General features: G+C 41.4%; 1 protein-coding gene across 7 annotated transcripts in view; it reads right to left on the minus strand.

Moving 5' to 3' along the window:
* Positions 1 to 347: 347 nt before the first annotated feature.
* The window catches only part of RPGRIP1L (RPGRIP1 like), a 110,190-nt gene continuing 86,096 nt past the window's right edge, over positions 348 to 24,441 (minus strand). For 4 of the 7 annotated variants that reach the window (XM_062177300.1, XM_062177298.1, XM_062177296.1 and 1 more), the window contains 3 exons: positions 18,927 to 19,011; positions 13,517 to 13,650; positions 10,447 to 11,127 (listed from right to left, as the gene is read on the minus strand). In XM_062177300.1, coding sequence (XP_062033284.1) covers positions 11,015 to 11,127; positions 13,517 to 13,650; positions 18,927 to 19,011 — 332 coding nt within the window. In that variant the 3' untranslated portion in view covers positions 10,447 to 11,014. Of the gene's footprint in view, positions 513 to 10,446; positions 11,128 to 11,774; positions 13,130 to 13,516; positions 13,651 to 18,423; positions 18,768 to 18,926; positions 19,012 to 24,441 lie in introns of those variants that run through there. The other 3 variants (XM_062177302.1, XM_062177301.1, XM_062177303.1) reach the window with 3 other exon arrangements.

A 24,441-nucleotide genomic window follows, 5' to 3' on the forward strand; every position in this document is an offset into this window, starting at 1 on the left:
TTGCTTTTTCTTATATAATGATGAATGTGTTTTGTTGATTTTCATGTAAATAGTTCCACTAGTTGGATTTTAACTTAGTTTCTGCTTTTGACTTTATTATTTCCTTTCTCTACTTCCATTCATTTTGCTGTTTTTCTAACTTCTGAGCTAATTAATTCATTTGGAGTCAGTTCAATTTTATCTTTATAACTATGCATTTTCTTTCAACCTTTAGTTATATCAATGAACATATTCTATGTTTCCATTTCTTTTTGCCTTTCCCTCTTATTAAAAGATGTGCAATTTCTATTTAGTTGCAGCACACAACAACTACCTTCTTTTCTTCTACCCCATCCCCAACTTTGGTTTGCTTAACATCTGTATTTAAATATAGCCAATGCTCACCACCAGTCCTTTCAACAATTTCATCATCACCTCTTGATTCGGTGAAGGTTGTCTTCCCATAAATTCCTCCTCAGGAAGGATTCACTGGTAAAATAGTTCCCCAAATTTTCATGTTTAAAATGATGTTTCTATAAATAAGCACATGAAAAGATGCTCAACATCATTAGTCACTGGGAAACGCAGATTAAAACCACAGAGACACCACTTCACACTGGCGATCCAAGAAGCAACAACAACAATTTAAAATAAGTGTTGCAAGGCTGTAGAGAAATTGGAACCCTCAAACATAGTTGGGGGGAGTGAAAAATCATTCAATTGTTGTGGTGGTTCCTCAGAAAGTTCAACTGAATTACTCCATGACTCAGCAATTCCACATCTAAACACACTGAAGTACTGAAGTTCTCCCCGACCCTGCTTCCCAGGATGCTCGTTAGCAGGCAGCTGGGTGGGAAGTGGAGCTGGTGCTTGAACCTAGGCACTCACCTAGGCATTCTAGAATGGGATGCAGCATCTCAACCAGTGACTTAGCTCACTGTGCCACATTGCCCGCTCACAAAGGTCTTTTATTTCAGGAAAGCCTTTTGGAATTATATATTACTTATATTTCATTTTTTTCTTTCTCTTGTGCCTCTTCAACCAATGTTTGCCGGCCATTTTGTCACTGATTTTTTTCTATATTTTAGTATTTTCTTGGCTCCTTGTATTTCTTTTTTTTTTTTTTTTTTTTTTTTGGACAGGCAGAGTGGATAGTGAGAGAGAGAGAGAGACAGACAGAAAGGTCTTCCTTTGCCGTTGGTTCACCCTCCAATGGCCGGCACACCGCGCTGATCCAAAGCCAGGAGCCAGGTGCTTCTCCTGGTCTCCCATGCAGGTGCAGGGCCCAAGCACTTGGGCCATCCTCCACTGCCTTCCCTGGCCATAGCAGAGAGCTGGCCTGGAAGAGGGGCAACTGGGGCAGAATCCAGCACCCCAACCGGGACTAGAACCTGGTGTGCCAGTGCCGCTAGGCGGAGGATTAGCCTGTTGAGCCACGGCACCGGCCGGCTCCTTGTATTTCTATTCACCATCTTCCTTTGTCTGCTTTCAGTCAGATTTATTTTCTCCTAAGAATCTTATACTTTTGTCATTTCAGGTTAATTCTTTTTCTTCAATTCTTTCCTAAAATCAGTTTCCCATTTTATAGTGTACCAATTTCACATTTTATAAATTCCAGTATATGAATTCCTATTGAGTTTTTAAAATCTTGATCATTTTCATCTTATCTATAATTGCTTAATTTTATTTAATTCGTGGTAGAATATCATGTTACATTTTTATGGTTTTATTCCTTCTGGAGTTTTTCTTTTCTTTTTAAAAATATATATTTATTCGAAAGGTACAAAGTTACGGGGAGGGGGCGGTTTGGAGAGAAAGACAGAGAGACAGATTAATTTTTTATCTGCTGGTTTACTTTCCAAATGGCCACAAGGGCTGAGGCTGGGCTAGGCTGAAGCCAGGAGCCTGGAACTCCATCCATGAGAACATCCCGCTCTTAACGCGGGAGTTCCCTGATCCAGGGTATCAGACAAAGGCTTCCATACAGGTAGTTTATTTGGGAACTGAGTTGAGAGAGGAGTGAGAGATGGGGAGGCATAAAACAGAATGGAGGCACTATGCTCCTAATCTGTGTATATGAAACACATGAAACTTGTATAACTTAGATAACATTAAAACAAAACAAAACAAAACCAGAATGGTAGGCAAGTCAATGCAAAATTGGATTGTCAAGCTGATCAACTCTAAGAGCGATTGTCCCTGGATTCAGCTAGCCCTCTGAACAGCCATGTAGAGTGTACCTAAAGCGTCTATCAGAAGGATGGATAGAGGAAGTATTTATCCATGGGCTCCTGGTCCCATTGGCCAAGAGTTTCCTTGGGGTATTAATTCTCTGTGTGTGAATAAAATATGGGGGTGGGGGTGGGTAGGGTCAAAGAGGTGCTTCATGGCATTTTGGGATGACTTCCACTGTTTCCCTGAGGAAGTCAGTTCTCATTGCTGCTGTTCTTCAAACACTATTGACCTTTACCTTTCATAACCCAGCAAAGCATTCATAAAATTATCTGCCAAGGCCGGCGCCGTGGCTTAACAGGCTAATCCTCTGCCTTGCGGCACCAGCACCCCGGGTTCTAGTCCCGGTTGGGGCGCCGGATTCTATTCCGGTTGCCCCTCTTCCAGGCCAGCTCTCTGCTATGGCCAGGGAAGGCAGTGGAGGATGGCCCAAGTGCTTGGGCCCTGCACCCCATGGGAGACCAGGAGAGGCACCTGGCTCCTGGCTTCGGATCAGCGAGATGTGCCGGCCGCAGCGGCCATTGGAGGGTGAACCAGTGGCAAAAAGGAAGACCTTTCTCTCTGTCTCTCTCTCACTATCCACTCTGCCTGTCAAAAAAAAAAAAAAATTAAGAAAAAAATTATCTGCCAAGTAATTTTAACAATCACCTCTAAGCAGACATGACTGTCCTAAATTGCTTATTAGGTATGAATTTTACAAACATGACTTGTTAGTGGTCACCGTGCAGCTGGAGGGTATCCTACTAGTGGAACTTGTGGCCCGACTTGTCAGTCCACCTGTGCTGTGTGGACTGATTGGTGATCTAGTGGGTGTCAGGATTTCTTCTGACAACTTTTGGAATGGATCAATGAGGATAACCTCAAGGAATCCGTATGTGGAACCATCAACAACCCAGCAAGAATTCAGGAAGCCTGGAGTCCCACAGTGGCGTCTGTTCATTCCTCACACTGAAGGCTCTTAATGCCTGATGGACAGGCTTGCTGTGGGTTGCACCTTTAGGAACTGGGTGCTTGTGGCCACCATGGTGCACATGAATGCTGTAGATGACATAGCCTCGCTTGGCCTTGTATCCCCGTCTGCACGCCCTGTGTGGTGTGGAGAGCTGGTGGTGCTGCCCGCAGTGGACTCTCAGGACGCATCATGTCCGACTGCTTCTTTCTCCACAGCTCCTGGATGTTCCTGTATGCGCCCACCCTGGATGACCTGCTCACTGCCTGCAGATGGAAATGCAATGCTGCTGTTTTGAAGATAAGGTCTTTTGTCTCTGGCTGCTTTAACACTTCTGTTTTGTCTTTGGTTTGCAGCAGGTTTTCTGTGATGTTCTCAAGTGACTGTGTTTATCCAGTTGGAGCCCACAGGATTGAGTCATTATCAGATGTGTGCCTTGTATCTAGTTTGGAAATCTTCACACTTCAGCTCTTGGAATTTTGGATCTAATTCTGTTTCCTCTCTTGACCCTTAAATTACACAATTAACTTTCCTCCCAATTTCATGTTAAACTATCACTCCTACTACTGCTAACAATTCACTAAATTTCTCTTCAGTTGTGTTGACTGTTCAAATGTATCCAGTGAATTCTTAATTTCTCTTATTGCAACTTTCATTTATAGAATTTAACCTTGGAAAAATGTCTAATTCTGGGGCCAGCATTGTGAGATAGGCTGTTGCCTGCAATGCCAGCATCCCATACTAAAGTGCTGGTTCAATTCCTGGCTGCTTTGCTTCTGACCTATCGCCCTGCTAATGTGTCTGGGAAAGCAGCAGCAAGTGTTCCAAGTGCTTGGGCCCCCGCACCCACATGGGAGACTTGGATGGAGCTCCAGGCTCCTGGCTTTGGCCTGGACCAGACCTGGCTGATGTGGCCATTTGGGAAGTGAACAAGCAGGTGGAAGCTCTGTCACTCCACCTTGCTATGTCTAATGTCTATGCCAAATGTTTCAAGATTTTTAACTTCATAAACATATCAAAAATTATTTTGAAGTTCACAGATGATGATTCCATTATCTGCGTAACTTGCATGAGTGTGTCACTTGTTTGTTGTCTCAGCTTTACCTCCTTGCCTAGTTATTTCAAAATGTGTGCTGAGCATTGCACATAAGGAAATGTAGCAATGGCCTGAAGGTCTGGAGATCTTCTAGAGATCTTGCTTCTGAGATGGCTGGGCCAGTGGCTCTGTAAGCACTCACCATCTTAGAGGTTGAGGTGACTCAATACACAGCTTCGGGGCCTGTGATTGCTCCTGTCTCCTACTCACTGTTCTCACGGATCAGCTTTTCAAAGGCCCATCTCAGAGCCCAGTGGCCATACGGGAGCCTCTGCTCTCCTGTGGGCCCTGAACTTGTTTTGTCCTTCATGTTCTCCAGTCAGTTGAAAGCCCTGTTGAGCTTCTCCGCCTCCTGTCCATGCTTTCTGATGGGCAGATGCCTCTAGTGGAAAATCAGCCTTGCTACCTGGCTCACCCCGTGGGTTTTCTCCAGATCTTGCTCCTGCGAGTTTCTTGCAGCCTAGGTACTTGTTTGGCTTTTTGAGGTTTTCAAGCACTTCACACTTGTATGTTACGAAACGTATATTCCAACAGGAAGTTGTTCTCCACAGGGAGACTGCTTCACACTGTGAAATGCACCATTTCTGCCATCGAATTCCATCCTGATGAAGTTTTTTCAGGCTGCTGTACTGTAGCAGTTGTGAGACACTGGAAACAATGGGTACATTTCAAAACCGCTGTTTAAACAAACATTTAGTTGGGGGGGGGGGGAAGCAACTTTTATAAACAAATGTCTGTTTTCTAACACTCGTGTAAATAAAATCCCAAACAATTCTATACAATATTCTGTGGGTATATGCCTATGTATACATAAAAATGGTAAAAGTCCAGTAGTGGGGAGCAGATCTGGATTAGGGTGGTATGGTACAAGTTGAACTTAACCATCTGTATTATTCTGATTTTTAGTGCAAATACAGTCATGTTATTCGTGCTATTTTCAGAAATGAAATAAATAAGACAGGCAGTCAGCGTGTCAGATGTCAATGGCTAACTCTGGGTGGTAAGATTATGGGTGACAATCACCCCTTTTTTTCTTCCCCAGCTTTAGTGTAGCTGACAACTGCTGAAAAGTTTGGATACTTTTGTTTTCTTATGGAATACGGAGGCAGGATTCTCTTTCCTATTAAATGTTATGTATTTTGGATTTCCTAGTCCAGCCAGAGCAGGTCATCATATGGGTTGGGGAGGGGTCTGGGTGGCTCCCAGGATTTTAGCTCTGTGAAGTGCAGTCTCCTTAACTGATACTCCCATCAGTTGATGACAGTATCTTGTTTTCCTGGGGCCCACAGTTTCAGCCGGTTCCTTCCTCCATTTCAGTACCACCCGTCCAGCGGATACCTCCCCCTTCTCTTCCTGAAGTGCTTTTCCAAGGCTGCCTCCTCTGGTTCTCTGCATATCCTAGACCCCCTTTCCTTTCAGGTTCGCAGCAGCCAATCCTCTGACCCGCCAGGCCTCGGACAGGTTCTTGGCATTCCCCACTGCTGATAGCTCTTTTCCTTGGGTCGGAACTGCAGTTGCCATCACGTGTTCCACATCCCTGGACTCCTGCCACTCTCTCCTCTCACGCTCAGCCCTGGACTTGCCCCCTCTCTAGTGTGGGCTTCTGGGCTGATGTTTATCTCCCCCACTTCCACAAACTGTGGAGTTCGCAGAATTTTGTCTCCTTGTTACAGTGCAGGAGTGGGTTATTTCCTGTCCCATTAAGACTCAGAACAGTAAGACAACCATAAAATATGTTTTTGTCAACTAAAATGAAAATACAAACCCACAGTTTAAACTTTTAGGTAGAATTGTTTTAACTAATTTTGTGATTGATTTCTAAGTTCATTGCATTTTGCATAGAGAAATGCAGTCTGTGAGATTTAGATGTTTTGGAAATTGAGATTTCCTCTGTGGCTAAGCACATACTTGCCTTTTCTTCTGACTGTTCCATGTGCATTCTACATCCGCTTGAATTTAACAATCATGTTGAGCAAATATTCTGGACTTTTTTCTAAGTTTTGATCTATCACTGCTAAAACTGACGGAGTCCTGTTTTCCAGCTCTGTCGGTTGTTACTTCAAGTACTTTGTGGCAATACTGTGCTGTGTGTATCTGTTCCATTTCACAGATCTTTGACTTGTTCCCTGTAACAGTTCAGCATGGCCTTCCGTTGTCCCTGCTTTCTGCCTTGAACTCATTTCTTTCTACTAAATCTGCCCTGTTAATGTGTACACACTCAACGTGTCTTTTATTTTTTAGCTTCTGTCTTTTCTCTGTATTATGAAAGCTTTTCCCTACTTCTAGGATATATGGATAGTCTCTAAAGCTTTCCCTAAAATGTCCCATTTAATGGCATATGTAACAATGACAAAATATATTTACACCAAGCACAGCTGGGATTTAATGACGTGATTCTTTAAATTTTTAAAGAACTTCTTTATGTGTCAGCTTCTTACCAGTGATTCCTGAGTGCTCTCTGGGTTCTAGCCTCTGCTAATGTCACTGTAAAAAGCTACAAGAAGCAAATATACAAGAATTAGCTTGCTGTTTCCTCAGTTTCATCACGGCTGACCAGTGTCCCTGTCATGTTAAATTCAGACCAGAGTCTCAACACAAAGGAAAGGCCACCGGAGCTGTCATGGATGCTGGTATGGTATCTAAACAAGTGGTTGGAACGCCAAGAAAAGAAACAGTGAAGTGGAAGAGAGAAAAAAAAAAGTGTGCCTTGACAAACTAAAAATAAGTAGCAGAATAGACAGGTGCAGGGAGATGTGTGGCTAAAAATAGGTGTATAGAACATAGGTAAGCACGGGTTATCTGCTACTAAAATTTAATAATGTAACATAACATTTAACAATTTAATATCCAGGTATTAAACTTTATTAAAAAAGAGAACAAATGGCGTTCAGTGAAGAGAGAGGATGCTGCAATAGGGATGAAAAAGTGAGAAATTAAGTGAGAGAGGGCAAATAGCATTAGAAAAGTCTAAAGGCATTTAACTCAGAAAGGAGGGCGTGCTGTACGTCCAAGGGAACCAGGTTCCACTTCAGAAAGGAGAAACATGGCTTCTCGTAGCAGTGAGCACCCCACAGGAAACGGAAGAGCAGGAACAGAAAGTGTACCGGCCCCAGCAACAGGGCCCAGGCTCCCAGGGTGGCATCCTGGATGGTGCAGGCCACTGGTGGCCCACTTTGAAATGGAAGTGAAAACTCTATCTTGTGAGATAAAAGAGATTAGGGTGGGGAGATGTTTTCTAATTCTACATTTTTAGTTTTTAAAGCACTTGTTTCTACTGCGTTGATACTTTTTTAGCTTTCTGGTTGACCCGGAGACTGGTTTTCTTCTGAACAAAGCTGTGTTTGCTCCCATTCATGGATTTAATTAGGCCTGTTGCCCAAGCTATAATAAATCACGGGTTTACTTTTTCTTTGTTAAGGTAGTCAGAGGCCTTCAGGCATGAGTGACTTATTAAAATATACTCTCATGGTTGGGGAGGAATTATCATCCTGATATTGTCAATTACTTGATGGTTTTATATCCCAAAAGCTCTCCCTTGGTTGTTTTGTATTACACAAAGATGACATTTTATTCTCATATTTGTTCACAGACATGATTCACATTTTGCTATTTGGTGCATAAGGAAATCATTCTAAATTCAGCAACAGTGCCAGTTTTACTAAAAAAAGTTATTTTCCATATCCACAAAAATGTTAATCAGATTCTTGTTAGAACATGTGTAAGAGCTGGTTTTCATTGTCACAGCTCTTGATGTCAGATTACTAAAATAATTTATGTTTTGTTGTGGGAACATGGGTGCACGCAGAACCTCTCAGCTCACATGACCACTTCTTAGCCCACACTTCTTCATAACACGGAGAAATTATTTGTGTTTTGTGGTAACAAATGAATGGCAGGAACAGCAGAATTTCAATGTGGCCTTTCTTTATTTGATTAAACATATTCTCTATTTATTCTTTAAAAAAACTAATTTAAGTTAAATGGCAACAAACCATGATAATTTAGAAAACATGTTGAAACTGAGAGTGAAGAGAAATGTTCTCTACGTAAACCACACTGTAAACCATAAAACTTATTTTTGTCAACTGCTTCTCATGACAGTGGCTGGGAATTTGACATTTCTACTACAGTAGGCAAAAAAACATGTAAAATACACTCTCCCACATACCACATCACATCTCTATTTATATTTCTAAACTAAAAGCACTGCAGTCCAAAAAAGTGCTGAGTGTACCATGTGCAGTGCCACTAAGAGCTGCACATTCACCCCGGGCTAGCTGTGTGGCACGTCCCACTGCTGTGAGCCCTTGCACCCACTACCTGATAGAGCCTGCCTCATCAAGATAAAACCATTGCTCTTTAATCCAAAGAGGAGTGGACTTTTCTTTCAGTGAATTCTAGGTACTACAGGACAAAACAAAGCAAAAACATCCTTGGATGGATTATGAAAACCAACTGAAGTTCCCACATGATAGCATTCCTCCCACTTACCCACTTCAAAATGTGTCAGCAGTAGTTACATGTGAAAATGAGTGTTGCGAAAATTTGCAATAGTTTGAAGCTGAGCATTTTAAGACTGGAAAAGGAACCTTTAATATTATATTACAGTAAACATGAACGTGACAGAAACGTGGCTAATCCCTTCATCTTATCTGAGGTCTACATTCAATATGGTTGATTAGATCTCAGAAGTTTTCTAATAAAAACTTCCCCTCTCCACTTAAAGATGCTAAGAAGTCAACACAGTCTGGTTCTTCTCCCATGCAGAAAGGGTATTTGGTTTGGGATGTAACATTTTAAAACAATAATACAAACCTCCTGGGAGAATACCACAATAAATGTCTCAAAAACCACTCAGTTACTCCCAGGGTATAATCTAGCTGTTTTAAATTACTGCAGGGAATATTACGGGCCTTAATGACACTGTAACTGCACGAAGCCAAAGAAAGCTAGAGAGAGAAGCCAAAAAGATGAGCTCAGAGCCAGCTGAAGTGACAACAAACATGTGGTTGTTTACTAGGATTGGAGAGGTTTTGTCTGCAGATGTTTGTGGTCTCTAGAAGGTTCCAGAGGAATGAGTTGTTATGAAGATCTACAGAGTTTTGATGAGAGCAAGATTCTTCTTGGACATAGCAGGCCCCAGGACAGGGGGCCCAATGGTATAGACAGATTTCATAGATTTCTGTGGTCAGATCATACTCTACTGGCCCCACAATGTACATCAACAAATTAATATTGTACGGATGTCATTTCAAAGCCTCCTAAAGACGAGAGTCATTATTGAAGCCATTAGAGCACAGATGGTTCAAACTATATGCAGAAATTCATACTTGCATTTTTGCATTATAGCCTCTTTTTTTTTTTCCTGTTGAACTGTAATGAATTGTCTCATAATCTATTCCATCTTCTTGCCATTAGCAGGCTTTGAATGTTCACAAATAGGAGCAAAGAACTCATTTTCCAGAGCTTTAATCACACAAAGAGGGAATGCCTAATTCTCTAAATGAAATGGTCTGTGATCACTGAAGCAGAGATTTAATATATCACGGCAAATTAGGTAGATTTTAATAAATTACTTATCTCCCTGAATACTTTACATATGCTTAAGAAGGAACATAGCCTGTTTGCAAACAGTGAAAACCCACAGCCTATAAAAATCCTTTGAAGAAAATGACAAATAAAAAAGTAAATTAAAAAAGGAAATGCATTATATCCTAGACCTCTAGAGACAATTCCTTTGCAGCAATGATTCACAGCTCCATTAAAAATATCAATGAAATCCTTCAGTGAGATTGGGTAAAAGCTAGAAAATTAACTTTCCGAGCTGCTTTTTGAGAATCTGGTTATCCAGATACATCCCAGCATTGTGTAAGCTTGATGTAAATTTTTAAAAAATGATAAAAAGATACTTCTTTCAGGTCTAACTAAGCATAGAATTTGAGTCATACTTTTAATAATAACTTTTATGTCATAAGCTAAATTTTCAAAGTGTAAACTTCACCTTTATAAAATCTCCTGCTTATGTATATACATCCCTGGATCCTAAAGTGCCCATACAAATCCATGAAAGTAACATATGCGGAACTATTATTTTTAAGGAAGAAAAAAAAAAAAAAACTTGCAGTAATTTAATAAGTTGGTGCCAAGTCTCATTCTTTATATTTAATTGATAGAAACTGCATGCATCAAAGAAAATGCATACTGAGCTTTAATATGCATAAAATGGATATTAGCATTTTAAAGAGGAAGATTAACACATTAATCCAAGTAATTTTCATATATTGCTTCTAATAAAATCTTCACAGTATAAAACTCTTAATGAGGCTAATCATAGGCATTCCATTTAGTGGGACGATTAGGGATAACATAAAAGTATTTCTTTTTCATAGGTTTTCTAAATTTATGCTTTTGCTTATTAAAAATAAAATGGGAATCGCATTTCAGTTCTTCATAAGAAAATGTTGAAAATGCAAATATACTTTCTCATGTTATCATGTAGGTATAAATTATTGAGAAGGTATTGCCCATTGCAGAGAACTTAAGCCCTGAGGGGTGGCAGTCATGGGAAAGAGGGAATAGAAAAATAAACAAATGAAAAAGTATACAAAATTTGAACATTTCAAACCCAGGGCTCCCCCCTCCTGGCTTCCCATGAATTATAGATTATATACACCAGAGTAATTACAAAAAAATCTCATCTAGGAGCTTTCATGTGAGCATTTACTCAGGAGTAGGAGGTGCCTCTGGAGCAGTTTCTTTCAAGTCTCCAAGACATCTTTGTATTGCTTGTAGACAGACCGTAGGGCATGGAGAGCTTCGACTGTTACCCTAAGCTTGCCAACACCTTCACCATCTGCTCGTGCGTCGAAAACTAGGGCGAGAATAGCAGGAAAGTGTTGATGTCATTTATCGGATGTTTCTTCAGATAGGCTAGGTGAAACAACAGCTGAAAAGATGAAAATAGCTCTACCAAAGTCCACAGTTCACGGGCATCTCAGAGCTCGAAAACATAAACCTGTCCTGTATGCATGAAGCTGTACATTTTAGAAATACTACACGCACACATACTATGTATCGTCCATGGAGCTATTACTCACGATCTAACCCAGAAGTTTACTAAGTGAAAAGGATTATGACTCCCATACGGAATCAGAATTTCCAACCTATTAAGAAACATTCCAGGGTCCGGCGCTGTGGCACAACAGGTTAATGGCCTGGCCTGAAACGCCGGCATCCCATATGGGCGCCGGTTCAAGACCCGGCTGCTCCACTTCCAATCCAGCTCTCTGCTATGGCCTGGGAAAGCAGTAGAAGATGGCCCAGGTCCTTGGGCCCCTGCACCCATGTGGGAGATCTGGAGGAAGCTCCTGGCTCCTGATCGGCACAGCTCTGGCAGGTGCAGCCAACTGGGGAGTGAACCAGCAGATGGAAGACCTCTCTCTCTCTCTCTCTCTCTCTCTCTCTGCCTCTCCTTCTCTCTGTGTAACTCTGACTTTCAAATAAAATAAATAAATCTTAAAGAAGAAAAAAAGAAACATTCCATTTAAAGCAGCTTTTAAACAAAATTAGAGAAACTTAAAAATGGCAGACCAGGAATTTAAAGGTGTGTGGATTGGCTTTGAAGGTCTGTGAATATTTTGAAAGTTCGTGGGCTTTGGGAAGAGGGGTCCACTCTTTCAGTGACATCCTTCTTTTTGACTGAGGCCTTGGGCCTTCTCCAAGCTAAGTGGTGGGGCTACAGGGGATGCCAATTCAGGACCTGAGACCCCATCCTTCGGTGGACAGTGGTACTTGCTGAATCCTGGGCATTGTAAATTAATAGCAGTTTTGCATTTCTGTAGTTTCCTGTTTATACTCCTCATGGTTTTCCTTGAACTTCAATGTGTGTGTGTGTGTGTGTTTATTCCAAGAAAACTTGTAAAGGAACTCTCAGAACAAAATTTGGAATACAAAGCCTTAGATAGAGAAATGAACAGTTGGGAAATCAAGTGGTACAAGTGGGCCCCAGCTCAATCTGAGTTTTCACCTCTTCTTTGGGACCAGTGAACTCTAAGTCCGACAAAGACCGAATCATTAAAGCTGTGACCTGAATAATGCCTGTCCTTCTGACTCTTTCCCTAAACACGGCCATAACAGCTGGCCATGTCAGTCTCGTGTGGTCACTTGTAGCCTCACAGAGAAGATGGTTGTTAAATAGAACAGAATGGAAAAAAGATCAAGCATAAAGGCAGAGATCATTTTGGTCATTTCTGTCGACTTTCTTGCTCTTGGGAGTCTTTATCAGAGTGTAGATTGACACCTTAACCCTCATGTTGTTACCAGCTGCCAGGTTGTTAGACATGAATAGTGTTTATAAAAATTTCCTATAACAGGTTTCCAATTTGGTCTTTTGGTCTAATTTAGTTAAGTATTTGGCGCGAACCTGACTTTTGAGCACTTGAAGACATACATCCAGGACACACAGCTTGATGTACGAACCATGACTGTACTCCTACCATATGCAGAATGCCTGACACTTAAGAGGTGCTCATTTAAGTGTCTGTTAAGTGCATGAGTGCCACATAAACAAACCATGTACAGTTTTCCAGAGATAGCTCTGCTAACTTAACAAGTAAGACTAAGAATTGGCCTTGTTTCTCCAATTATTGGAGCGAGCCCAGGCTACTCCTGATTATGATTGTCAAAAATCTAATTCATGAAATGCAATTTCTTCTGCATATTCTAAATCCAGCATTGTTGGGACTCTTACCCAGTGCAGTGGACATCCATCCCTCACTCTGCTCAGAATTGTGGGTGGAAAATGAACGATCAGAACTGCTCCGAGTTATCTGCAGCGACTATCTCTGGACTGCAGTGCTGAATTAATGAGAAGCCTTGAGAAAGACACTATCATGAGGACTCAGAATAATATGCTTACGGGTAAGTGCCTGAACTGAACTGAGGCTTTCATAAACAACATTAAAAAAAAAGAATCCAATGGCTGAATTTTTTTCAACCTTCAAACTAAGAATGAATAATTCCTTGTGAAACTCAATTAATTATTTTTAAATTTCTGTTGATTCAAAGGAAGGCAGAGGGGGAGGGCAGTGAAGGGGTGTCAGGAGAGACTTCCAGCATCCACGAGAAGTCAGCTTGAGTTGCAAAGGATTCAACTAATGCGTGAGTCAACGCGCCAGCAGCCAACAGAAAGAAGGTTTCAATAAAGAATGTGGATTTCAGCAATAGCTGTTCTAAGAAGCGAGCAACACTTCTGCTCATACCATCAATATTTTGCTCGATGATGTCTCTCCCTTCCTGGAACATGTCAGCGAGGTCGATGTGAGCAACACCAATGTCCTCACATTCCAGATCCTGCTCATCCTCGGGAGGGTCACTGACCACAGTGAAGCGAACGCTGCGAGGCCGAAGAACAGAGAAAATCAGCTGGTGAGAAGAAATCACCACGGAACCAGACTCCCAAATGGATTTCTGTCAACAAACATGCAACCCTGAAGTTTCCAATTACCCCAAAAAAAGGTCAATGTATTTGGCTATGTAAGTTATTAGAATTGTTATAGCACACGCAACCTTCAAATGAACACGAATTCACTTTTCTAAACACCAACTAGTATTTATCTCTAGAATCTGAGAAAATCACTTGGCAAAGGACAAGATGTTTATGCTGTTACAGACTACCTGATGATATTTTGACACCTCTACTTTTAAGGCCAACGGGATGAAGTGAACAAAAATCATGGAGGTTAAACAGCCAGCATTTTCTCCAGAAATGCAACATTTTGTATCTAAATGCATACTCTGGGGTTGCAACCTAGCAATTTAACCAACTGTTTTGCTCCACAAAACGCAGAGATCATGATCCCTGGGTGACATTCTGAATCATGTTAGATAAATGTTGTAGCTCTGCCCAACAGCTATATCAAATGTTTGTATTACTTCAGCAATCTTTTAACTCAAAATCATAGCATCCAAGTTTTATTTTACTTTTAGACACATAATTGTAGGGTTCTGATGGAACTGATTTGAATTAGTGGCTTGTGTTGAGGCCAAACACACTTGGATTGACCAAATGACAGGAATTTACAGTTAAGTACTCTTTTGATATGTCTTGGCAGCATAGCTTAACCCATGGGTGCTTGTAAACTTTACCATTTTAAACTTTTTAAAACATATCCATCCCAAATCAGGAAAAAAACCAAGAAACATAAAAATCTAGGTCTCTGAGAAATCATGCCTTGGAAAATACAAACAAAATGCTTTCCAAACACTTATAGGTAAACATGACAATATTTTAAACTAATCTGTGGAAAATAAGCATTCCAACATTTCATTCCTTTATAAGTCCCTGTTTTTAGCTAGCAATAAATTTTGATTAGAAAACAGAAATCCCTTAAGTCAAAATCAAAGTTAATACCAACTCACAAAGTAATTATGAAGAGTACAGATCCTGGCCTTCGAGTGGAGAAGATGGGTATTTCATTAGATGGCTAAGATAGAGGGATTAAGATGGGGTGGTTATGGGCTTCCATCCTGGGTTCAGGTTCCTGCTTTCTTTCTTATTAGCTGTGTGACCTAAGACAAATTATCTAACCTCTTCAGTCTATCTCCTTATCTGTGGGATGGAGATAATTATATCTATTTCATATTAAGGGCTCTTAGGGGAATCAAATGAGATGATACAAGTAAACAGTGACTGGAACACACAAAGCATCAAGCAAATGTATGTTTTTTTATTATTATTTTAAATCTAGGTAGAGCTGCTTGAAGCTTGCACATTTCTAGCACAGAACAAAAGTTGGCACAGGAAAAGCTTGTTTCAACTGAAAACATTTCCAAATTATACATTGACTCTATCATACAATTAAAAAAGATGAGGGATGAAAGGAATTTTCCCAATATGATTGGAAGAAAAATTAAGAGTGATATGTGATGCACATTTTGCAACAAGAGATGTACAGCAAAGACAGAGGCTACACAGATTGTATTACTAATGTTCAGTGTTATCTTTATATGGAGTCTCGTATCCAAGGATCACCTCTGTATCACTGTACATATGCAGCTCATTATCTCCACTGAATTTATGAGAATCCAGAGATAAAAAGAAAAACAGACTTCCAAATGCTATAGAAAGGGCTAGAAACTTAAAAGTATAATATTTCTGGCTTTAAAGTTCTTCAGAGAAGAAAATATCAAAACCAAAATGAGAAACTATAAACAGGGAGGGAAGTACACTAATAATTTAAAAACTAAAAACTGTTTGGCTGAGGTCAAACTACACACACACATACACATAAGCGCATCTTACATCTTAGCTTTAACCTTGCCAAAACACACTATTCCCATGCCTTGAAGAGGACCCACATGCACAGGGCAGGTGCCAGATGCCCACATGCAGGGAAGAATGGGAAGTGCTACTCGAGCTGATCCTGCCTCTGCTTCCTGCCTGTCTCTCCTGAGCCTCCCCTCTTCCCAGTGAGCCTCCAACCCTGCCAACCTTCCCTGCCCAGGCCTGGGACACACCTGCATACTCCTCTTCCCGCTTTGCCTGGAGCAATCTTCCTGGGGCTCTTAAAGTGACTTGACCGGGTGCTGTCATCCTTCATGACCCAGCTCCAATGTTGCCTCCTCTTCAGCTTGGCCTTCACTGTTATTTCCTAATTTAGCACTTAACTTACTTAATTTTCTGTTACTAATTACTACAATATGCAATTGGTTTATTTATTTGTTATAGTCTGCCTTCCTCACTGGTAGAACTCTTTAATAGAAGACAGCTAAAGGGGTTGGTGCTGTGGCTCAGCGGGTTAAAGCCCTGGCCTGAAGCGTCAGTATCCCATATGGATGCCGGTTCTAGTCCCAGCTGCTCCACTTCCGATCCAGCCTGGGAAAGCAGGAGAAGATGGCCCAAATCATTGGGCCCCTGCATCCTCCTGGCTCCTGACTTTGGATCAGCTCAGCTTCGGCCGTTGTAGCCATTTCAGGAGTGAACACCAGCGGATAGGAGACCTCTCTCTCTCTCTCTCTTCCTCTCTCTGTAACTGTCTTTCAAATATATAAAAATAAGTTTAAAAAAAAAAAAAAGAAGACTGCTAAAGAGGAAAGAAATGAAAACAAAAGGAAATAAATCTTGAGTCAGTGTCAATTCTATGATTCAATAGAAATAATTTTTGAAGTCTCATTTCATTGTGTGGACTCCCTTTTGTTTTCATTTTATTTGAAAGATAGAGAGACAGAGAGAGCTTCCATTCACTGGTTCGATTTCCAAATGCCTGCAACATCTGGGGCGGGGCCAGGCTGAACCCAAGAACCTGGATCTCAATAGGGGTCTCCTGTGGATGGCAGGGACCCAAGAAGTTGATCTACTTTCTGCTGCTCCCTAGGGTGTGCTTCTGAAGGAAGTTGGAAGTGGAAGCAGAGCTAGGCCTTGAATCCAGGCACTCTGATATGAGATGTGGGCATCCCAAGCAGCATTTTAAGCACTGAATGTAACACATACTCCCTTTAAGAGTGACACTTGTATATCTGCAGAGAGAGCATGTAAATGTCCCAAACATGATTCATTATAAAACATGTGTAAGTGTAAACAGATTTTCTAAACTTCTAAACTTCTAAACTTCTCTGTCGCTGGCTTTGTCAGTCAGTGCCCATTTTCAATATGGCTGCCGTCTGAGAAAATGAATTCTCATAAACTAGGAGCTCTTTTAAGTGAGAGACCTCTGGGCGCTCCAAAGAGGTAGGGACACTCACTGGAATAACAGATGGCATTGGCTGTGGGGACATGTAAATTACATGTCACTTTTCTCTTAGGAAAATGATGCTGCTGAGGAAGCCAGGTGGGCTGGGCCCACTATCCCTCTGTGGTCGGCATCAGAGCCTGCAGCCACTCTGCACTTGCCACACCTCTCTGGGCTTTTCTGAAAAGTGACAAACATGTGCCTCTGGGGAGCAGGTGGAGATTTTTAGAGAAACACTGAGGGGAGAGTAGTCAGTACAACTACCATGCATCTTCAACAATTTTTAAAATTATTAATATTTTTTAACCTCTCTAGTGCAAATAAGTGAGACTTCTGAGGAAAAGGTAGGTCTAAAGTGAAAGCAGAACCTGCCTTTTAATTTTATTGTTTATAAACACTTTTGAGGACACATAATTGCTCTCTCCCAAAGGGGAGTGCTGCTATCCAGAAACAGAGAACATGGAGGCCGACAAATGGGGCTGAACAGACCACTAAGGCCCAGGCCAGGATGTGTGCAGGCGAACAGCTTACTGAGGGCAGGGAGGCACATCCCATTGCCGTCACAGTTTACCCTCCAGTGACCTGGGATAACCCTGGGACTGGGGGTTTCTGACAGGACCTTAAAAGAAGTTCAGAGAGTAATGTCAGTACAAGCTGAGGCATTTCCATCCGGGGAAAAGCAGAACCTCAAGCTATAAAGGGTTTTACCATACCTTCTTTAGAAGTAAAAATTGAGATCCAAAAAATGAGACATGTATTTCAAGGAACGACTGAAAAAGTCACTATGAGATCCCAACAGCTAAGGATTCTGGTCTTCTTGAAACAGAACATGACAGTTTGGAGGCTCTTGTGAAAAGCACAATGTCTTCAATTTATTTCCTGGTCTTTTGGAAAGGGAAGACCATGAGTCTCTTTCCAGTGTGGTGGTGGGGGGGAAGGGGGCACACCATTTTAAAAACAAGCTGATGTATTTATTTTCATGTACTTGAAAGGGAGAAGGAGAGTGAGCGAGTGAGAGAGATCTTTCATCTGCTGGTTCATTCCCACGTGCCTGCAACAGCTAGAGATGGGCCAGGTGTGAAGCCAGGGAAACTCTATCTGGGTCTCCCGTGTGGGTGGCAGGGGCCCAAGTGCTTGAGTCACTGCTGCCTCCTAGGACGTGCACAAGCAGGAAGCTGGATTGGACACAGAGAAAACAAGACTCAAACCAGGCCCTCCGACATGGGATGCAGGCATGCCAAACGGCAACCTAACTGTTATGCCAGAGGCCTGCCCCAGTTTTTTAAAAAAAAAAAATCCCTTGCAAAAAGAGTATATTGTCTTTACCGGACCAGAACTGCAAAGTGTCCTATTTTGAAAAAAATTAAAAAATGATAAGACATGATGAATTATTAAATAGTTATAGTAAGATACACGGTAATTTCAAAGGCCGATAAGCTACCACAAATAATATTACTACTTACTGTGTCAGCCACTATTCTGTGCATGCTGCACATATTATCTCATCGCATCCTCACCATGACCCCATATGTTCTACCATTATTGTTAGAACAGGGAGGCTAATCATTTTGTCTGAGGTCAGAGAGCTAGTAAGTGATGGAACAAGAACTTGTAATACCTAAGCCAGCTGACTCCAGAGCACATCCTCCTTTCAACCTGTTCTACTCTTCACACTGATACTAGAACGACTTTGTGCCATTTTCTATAAATCACCCCTCCGCACAGTTTTTCAGCTTTCACTGTACTCACAGCTACTCGGTATCATGGCCAGGCTATTACAGACCTAGGAGGAAAGAGACCTCATGCACTCATTCAAGGACAGAGTGAGTCAGAATCCAGGTGTTCGGACTGCTCATTCTGTGCCTTTTTCTTTTAAATCACCACATGAAACACAGATCAATTTTATATAATCCATTAGCTTATTCAGACTGCTCTGATGTACCTTTTATTAGGCATCTCTTGTTTCTGTAGTATGGCTTTTAAGATGTCTCTCTTCTCTTGGTTGTTCTCTTTATCCACATAGATCACTACACAAAAAGGAAAAAAAAAACAACACTGAAGGAAGTCACTCAGGAATAGGCAACATTAGTACCATTCTGTATTTTTTATAAATACCTGTTTTTAAAGACACAAGTCATGCCACCTCACTTGGGAAAAGAAAACAGCTCCAGAGACCAGAATCAAATCTGAATAGTCATGTGATCTAATGTCATGTCACAGGCAGGTTTATGTGCACACTGTCAGAAAAGATACAAGCAACATCCAAGAGAGCCACATCACTGTCACTGCCTGTTAATGGCACTGGCAGTCATGACAGTAAAAGCCAGCGGTCTTTATTGCTTTGTATTTGAGGGATTTACTGCATTTTCTTTCACCCAAGAAGCAAGTGATAATGATAATGTATGGCAGAGTGCTTGTCCTTTCTGACAGCCTCAGTAATTTAATCCTTCTCTCCTGCCACAACATGCAATAAAAGAGGCATCTAGTGCATTGGGCTGAGGAAATCCACAAGCTGACGTCTGCTGGCAGAGGATAGGGGAGAGAAATGTGGAAAAGGGAGAGGGGTTTCAGGGTGTGAAGCTTGTCTTTGGTGCATGTTTGCATACAGGAATGTGACCAGACTTTGTGTAGCTGTGATAGGAGGTTAGGTAACTGGTCTCAGGTACCACCAGCAAGAAGATGGCCAACAATTGATAATGTGAGTATGCTTCTGCACTTTGGGAAAATGGCGTCTTAGAGTATGAAAACTCTACTTTTCATTCTGTTATTATTTAAAAATTTTAATTTATCTATTTTCACTTTACCTCAAAGGAAGAAAGGGAGAGGGTGGGGGGAGAGAGGGAGATGGAGGGAGAGGGAGAAGGAGATGGAGAGGAAGAGGGAGAGAGAAAGAGAATGGAGAATGAGTATCTCCCATCTACTGGTTCACTTCCCAAATGCCCCAATAGCTGGGGCTGGGCCAGGCCAAAGCCAGGAGGCCAGAACTCAATTTGGGTCTCTCACATGGGTGTCAAGAGTCTCAAGTACTTGAGTCATTGCCACTGCTTCCCAGGATGTGCATTAGCAGGAAGCTAGATCAGAAGTGGAGCTGGGACCAGGACTCAAACCAGGCATTCTGAAATGGGATGCAGGCATCCTAGGTAGCATCTTAATCATTGAACCAAGTTCTGACCGCCCCTGAAAATATTTTTGTATGGTAAGGCTCCCTTGTGACCAGATCACAAGTAAGAGCTTGTACCTTATAAAAGTGCATAAAAGGTGAAAAAATGACAATTATGTTTTTAAAAATATATGAGGGCCAGCGCCGCTGCTCAATAGGCTAATCCTCTGCCTGCGGCACTGGCACACCGGGTTCTAGTCCCAGTGGGGAGCCAGATTCTCTCCTGGTTGCCCCTCTTCCAGGCCAGCTCTCTGCTGTGGCCCGGGAGTGCAGTGGAGGATGGCCCAGGTGCTTGGGCTCTGCACCTGCATGGGGGACCAGGAGAAGCAACTGGCCCCTGGCTTCGGATCAGTGCGATGCGCTGGTTGCAGCGTGCCGGCCGTGGCAGCTATTGGAGGGTGAACCAACGGCAAAGGAAGACTTTTCTCTCTGTCTCTCTCTCACTGTCCACTCTGCCTGTCAAAAATTAAAAAAAAAAAAATGACCACAGGCCGGCACTGTGGCGTAGAGGGTAGAGCTGCTGCCTGCAGCCCTGGCATCCCATATGGGTGCCGGTTCGAGTCCCTGCTGCTCCACTTCCCATCCAGCTCTCTGCTATGGCTTGGGAGAACAGAAGATGGCCCAAGTCCTTGGGTCCCTGCACCCACGGAGAAGACCCAGAAGAAGCTCCTAGTTCCTGGTTTCAGATCTGCACAGCTCCAGCTGTTTTGGCCAATTAGGGAGTGAACCAGTAGATGCAAGACCTCGCTCTCTCTCTGCCTCTCTCTTTCTGTGTAACTCTGATTTCCAAATATATATTTTAAAAAATATGACCAGTTTTTCAAGAATTTTTATTGAAAAGCAGACACACACAGAGAGACAGAGATCATCTATCTGCTGGTTCACTCCCCAGGTGCCATAACAGCATGGGTTGGGCCAAGCTGAAAGGCTGAGGCTGGGGCTGGAATCCCATCTTGGTCTCTCACGTGGGTGGCAGGGGACCAAGAACTTGAGTCATCGCTTGCTGTCTCCCAGGATATACCCTAACAGGAAGCCAGAACCTGAACTAGAGCTAGCATTCAAACCCAGGCACTCTGATACGGGATGCAGGTGTCCCACATGGCGTCTTCACTGCTGGGCCAAATGCCCACTCCCCATGACAGTTCAAAAGCCAGTTCTCCTCAGGCTCCACCAGGAACAAACACAGTTCATAGTGAAAATGTTTCCCTGGACAATTTCAATTCAATCCCAAATTCATTTAATTGTTTGACTTAGTTGAGCAACTATTAACTGAGCACCACAGATGTGCCCAGTTCCGAGTTAGGCACATGAAGTGGGAGATGTAAAGGCGATTATGTAAGGGTGAGGAGTTAATGAGAAATAAGAATCACTGAAGACAAGTTAAAAACAGTCAAGTTGATAACCAGTTCTGAATGGGCAAGGTCTGACAGCGACTCCTGGATTTTGTTCTTTGTGTGATATCATATTAGCAAATATGATTTATTACACAGATTACTGAGACAGAAATCAATAGAGATAAAGAGTTCAGAGCATTTTGTTTTACTTATTGATGCTAAAAGTCATGCTAATAGTTGTGTTCCACTAATGCTGGAAGGCAGTAACTCGTTTTTTTTAGAGGATCCTAGTATTGCAACCCAGATGGGAACTTTTCTCCTTAAGTAAGATTTTCTGTTACCAATGCAAGATGTGGGATGCCATTTCTAATTCCAGAGTTCTAAAGCTTTTAGGTGGTACTGGTTTATATTGTTTGAAAATACGGGAAATCTTAGTGATTAAAGACTAAATTTCCATTTTAATTTAGACTAGTTTTGATGAAATTCAATGACTTAATATTTGTTACACAAAATGCACCACTGCATCCACTGGTAAGCACTCAGCTCAGTGGCATCAGGTACATTCACACTGTCGCTGCATCACCACCATCCAGTTCTAGAATTTCTTCATCAGCCCACTGGAAACTCTAGACCCATTAAATGATAATTCTCCATTCTTCACTCCTCCCAGCCCCTGTAACAGTTATTCTGCTTCCTGTCTCAATAGATTTGACTACTCAAGGTACCTCATAAAGTAGAATTGTACAGCATTTGTCCTTTTTAGTCTAGCCCATTTCATTTAGCATTGATCAAGGTTTATCCACAGTATTGATCAAATTTCATCCCTTTTTAGGGCTGGATAACATTCCATTTACATACGAAGGTGCTTTAAAAAAATTGGTGGAAAATGTACATTACGAAAAAACTATGCATGTATTTCAAAATTTCTTTCACACCAAAATAAACTTTCCTCTTAATTCCATTTTTCCACAAACTTTTTGAAGCCCCTTCATATATACTCATTTTGTTTATCCATTCATCCTGTGATTTGCATTTGGGTTGTTCCTATCTTCTGGCTATTGTGAACAGTGCAGATGGGAGCCTGGGTTTAAAAGTATATTTCCTACATCTTGCTTTCAATTCTTTTTGGTATTTATTTACAAGTGGAATTGCTAGGCCATTCATAATTCTATGTTTGACTTTTAAAAAAATCTATACCATTAAAATTCATTTAAAAAATGGTGTTGTGGAGCATTCTTTGTGCTTCTGCTTCATCCAATTGGCCAGCACACTGCATTTCCTACTCTAACAAGATGAAAATAATGATAGCCACCAGTTACTGTGTGATGATTACGTACCAGGTACTATACTCAGTGCTTTGACTGCAGTCACATGGGTCAAGAACCACACTGACCCACATTTTACAGATGATTAAAAAGGCCCAGGGAAGATTAGTGAGTTCCCCAAGACAAGCTAGCTAGAAAGCAGCAGAGCTAGAATCTGAGTCCTGCAATATCTGCTTCCCTCCTAACTTCCATGCCATCGCTCTTCCTCCTTTCTGCCACTTAAGCTGCTGTCTTTTTGTCAGTACAAGGCTGGAGAGGGAGAAGGAGAGAGTGCCACAGCTGTTAACAAGGGAAGCCACGTTATCTTCCTTCACTCTTTCATAAAGAGATACTGCTTAGATATATTGAAACAAATCTTATGGCTCAAAACATTTAAAAATTCCTCTCTCTATATATATATTAATAATTAAGAATCTTAGTAATGACTCTTAATATAAAAGTATATATATTCCTTTAAATATATATAAAAACTCCAGGTTATTATGAATGTGCTTAGTTCACCAGAGGGGTACCAAATTAGAATTACAGCTCTCTTGCTTGCACAAACAAGGCATTAATCAGGCATCTTAACATAGCCACTGGCTCTCAATCTCTAATGTGCACTGGGATCCCTCTGAGTGTTTGTTAAAAAATGTAGACTACTAAGCTGTGTCCCCAGACTTTCTGATTCAGTATGTCTGGGGTAAGGCCTGAATATGTATAATTCTAGTACGTTCTTGGCTGGTGCTGCTAAGGGTAAGGCACATTGAGAACACTTCCTTTTCTCAATTTTTAACTAGAATCAGGAACTAGTGAACCCTTTTGTTTTGAACACTGTGGGAGACAGTCACACTTTGGCCACCTCTGAATAGGGCACGATCCCATGAAAACCACGAGTTGGTGTTCTGAAGCTCTAGATGGTTGTTGTTGTTGTTATTATTATTATTTTTAACAATTTCAAAACTTCATCATTTAGCAAATGATGATTATTAAAAGTGTCAGAAGCTTCAAAAGTTAAGCTATTTACCTTTCATTCCCATTAGAAGTCACATTTGTTCAGGATTTGCTGGAAGTTGACACAACTTACTGAAAGCATACAACTTAAAGAGGATACAAATAAGTAGTCAAATACTTAATTTTCAGTTGCCCGCTGTTATAAACACAGTCCTCACTTCTGCAAGTTGGGAGAAATCCTTATATTATCTATTAAGGTCATATGGCAGAATTGAGAAATGCAGATGGCTTAATTATAAAGAGTTGATAACCTTGAATCTTAGATAACTTTTGTATTAAAGTGTTACCACTCCCATAATCCTTATCTTTGCCAAATTTCCCTTCCCATTAGTAACAAAAACTGATGTTCTACATCCTCTTCATCTCTGAATTAAACTTTAATTGTTCCAAAAGATAGACTGTTCAATCCTCAGGGACTAACGGCCAGATCTGTATAAGTCTCATAAAAACTTTGGACAATTTCATTAATCTTTTTCTTCCCCTTGTCAATTCTCTAGAAGGCTTTATCCAGTCCAGACAACATTCCTCAGATCTACCATTAATCTTATTTTTTTTCCTGACTATTTTCTTGCTTTCTCAGCATTCTCAAGCAAAAATTTCAAGCCTAATAAAATGCAATATTTTGTTCTTGCTATCAAGGTCTGG

This window comes from Lepus europaeus, chromosome 19 (assembly GCF_033115175.1).
Source record: "Lepus europaeus isolate LE1 chromosome 19, mLepTim1.pri, whole genome shotgun sequence".
Taxonomy (NCBI): Eukaryota; Metazoa; Chordata; class Mammalia; order Lagomorpha; family Leporidae; genus Lepus; species Lepus europaeus.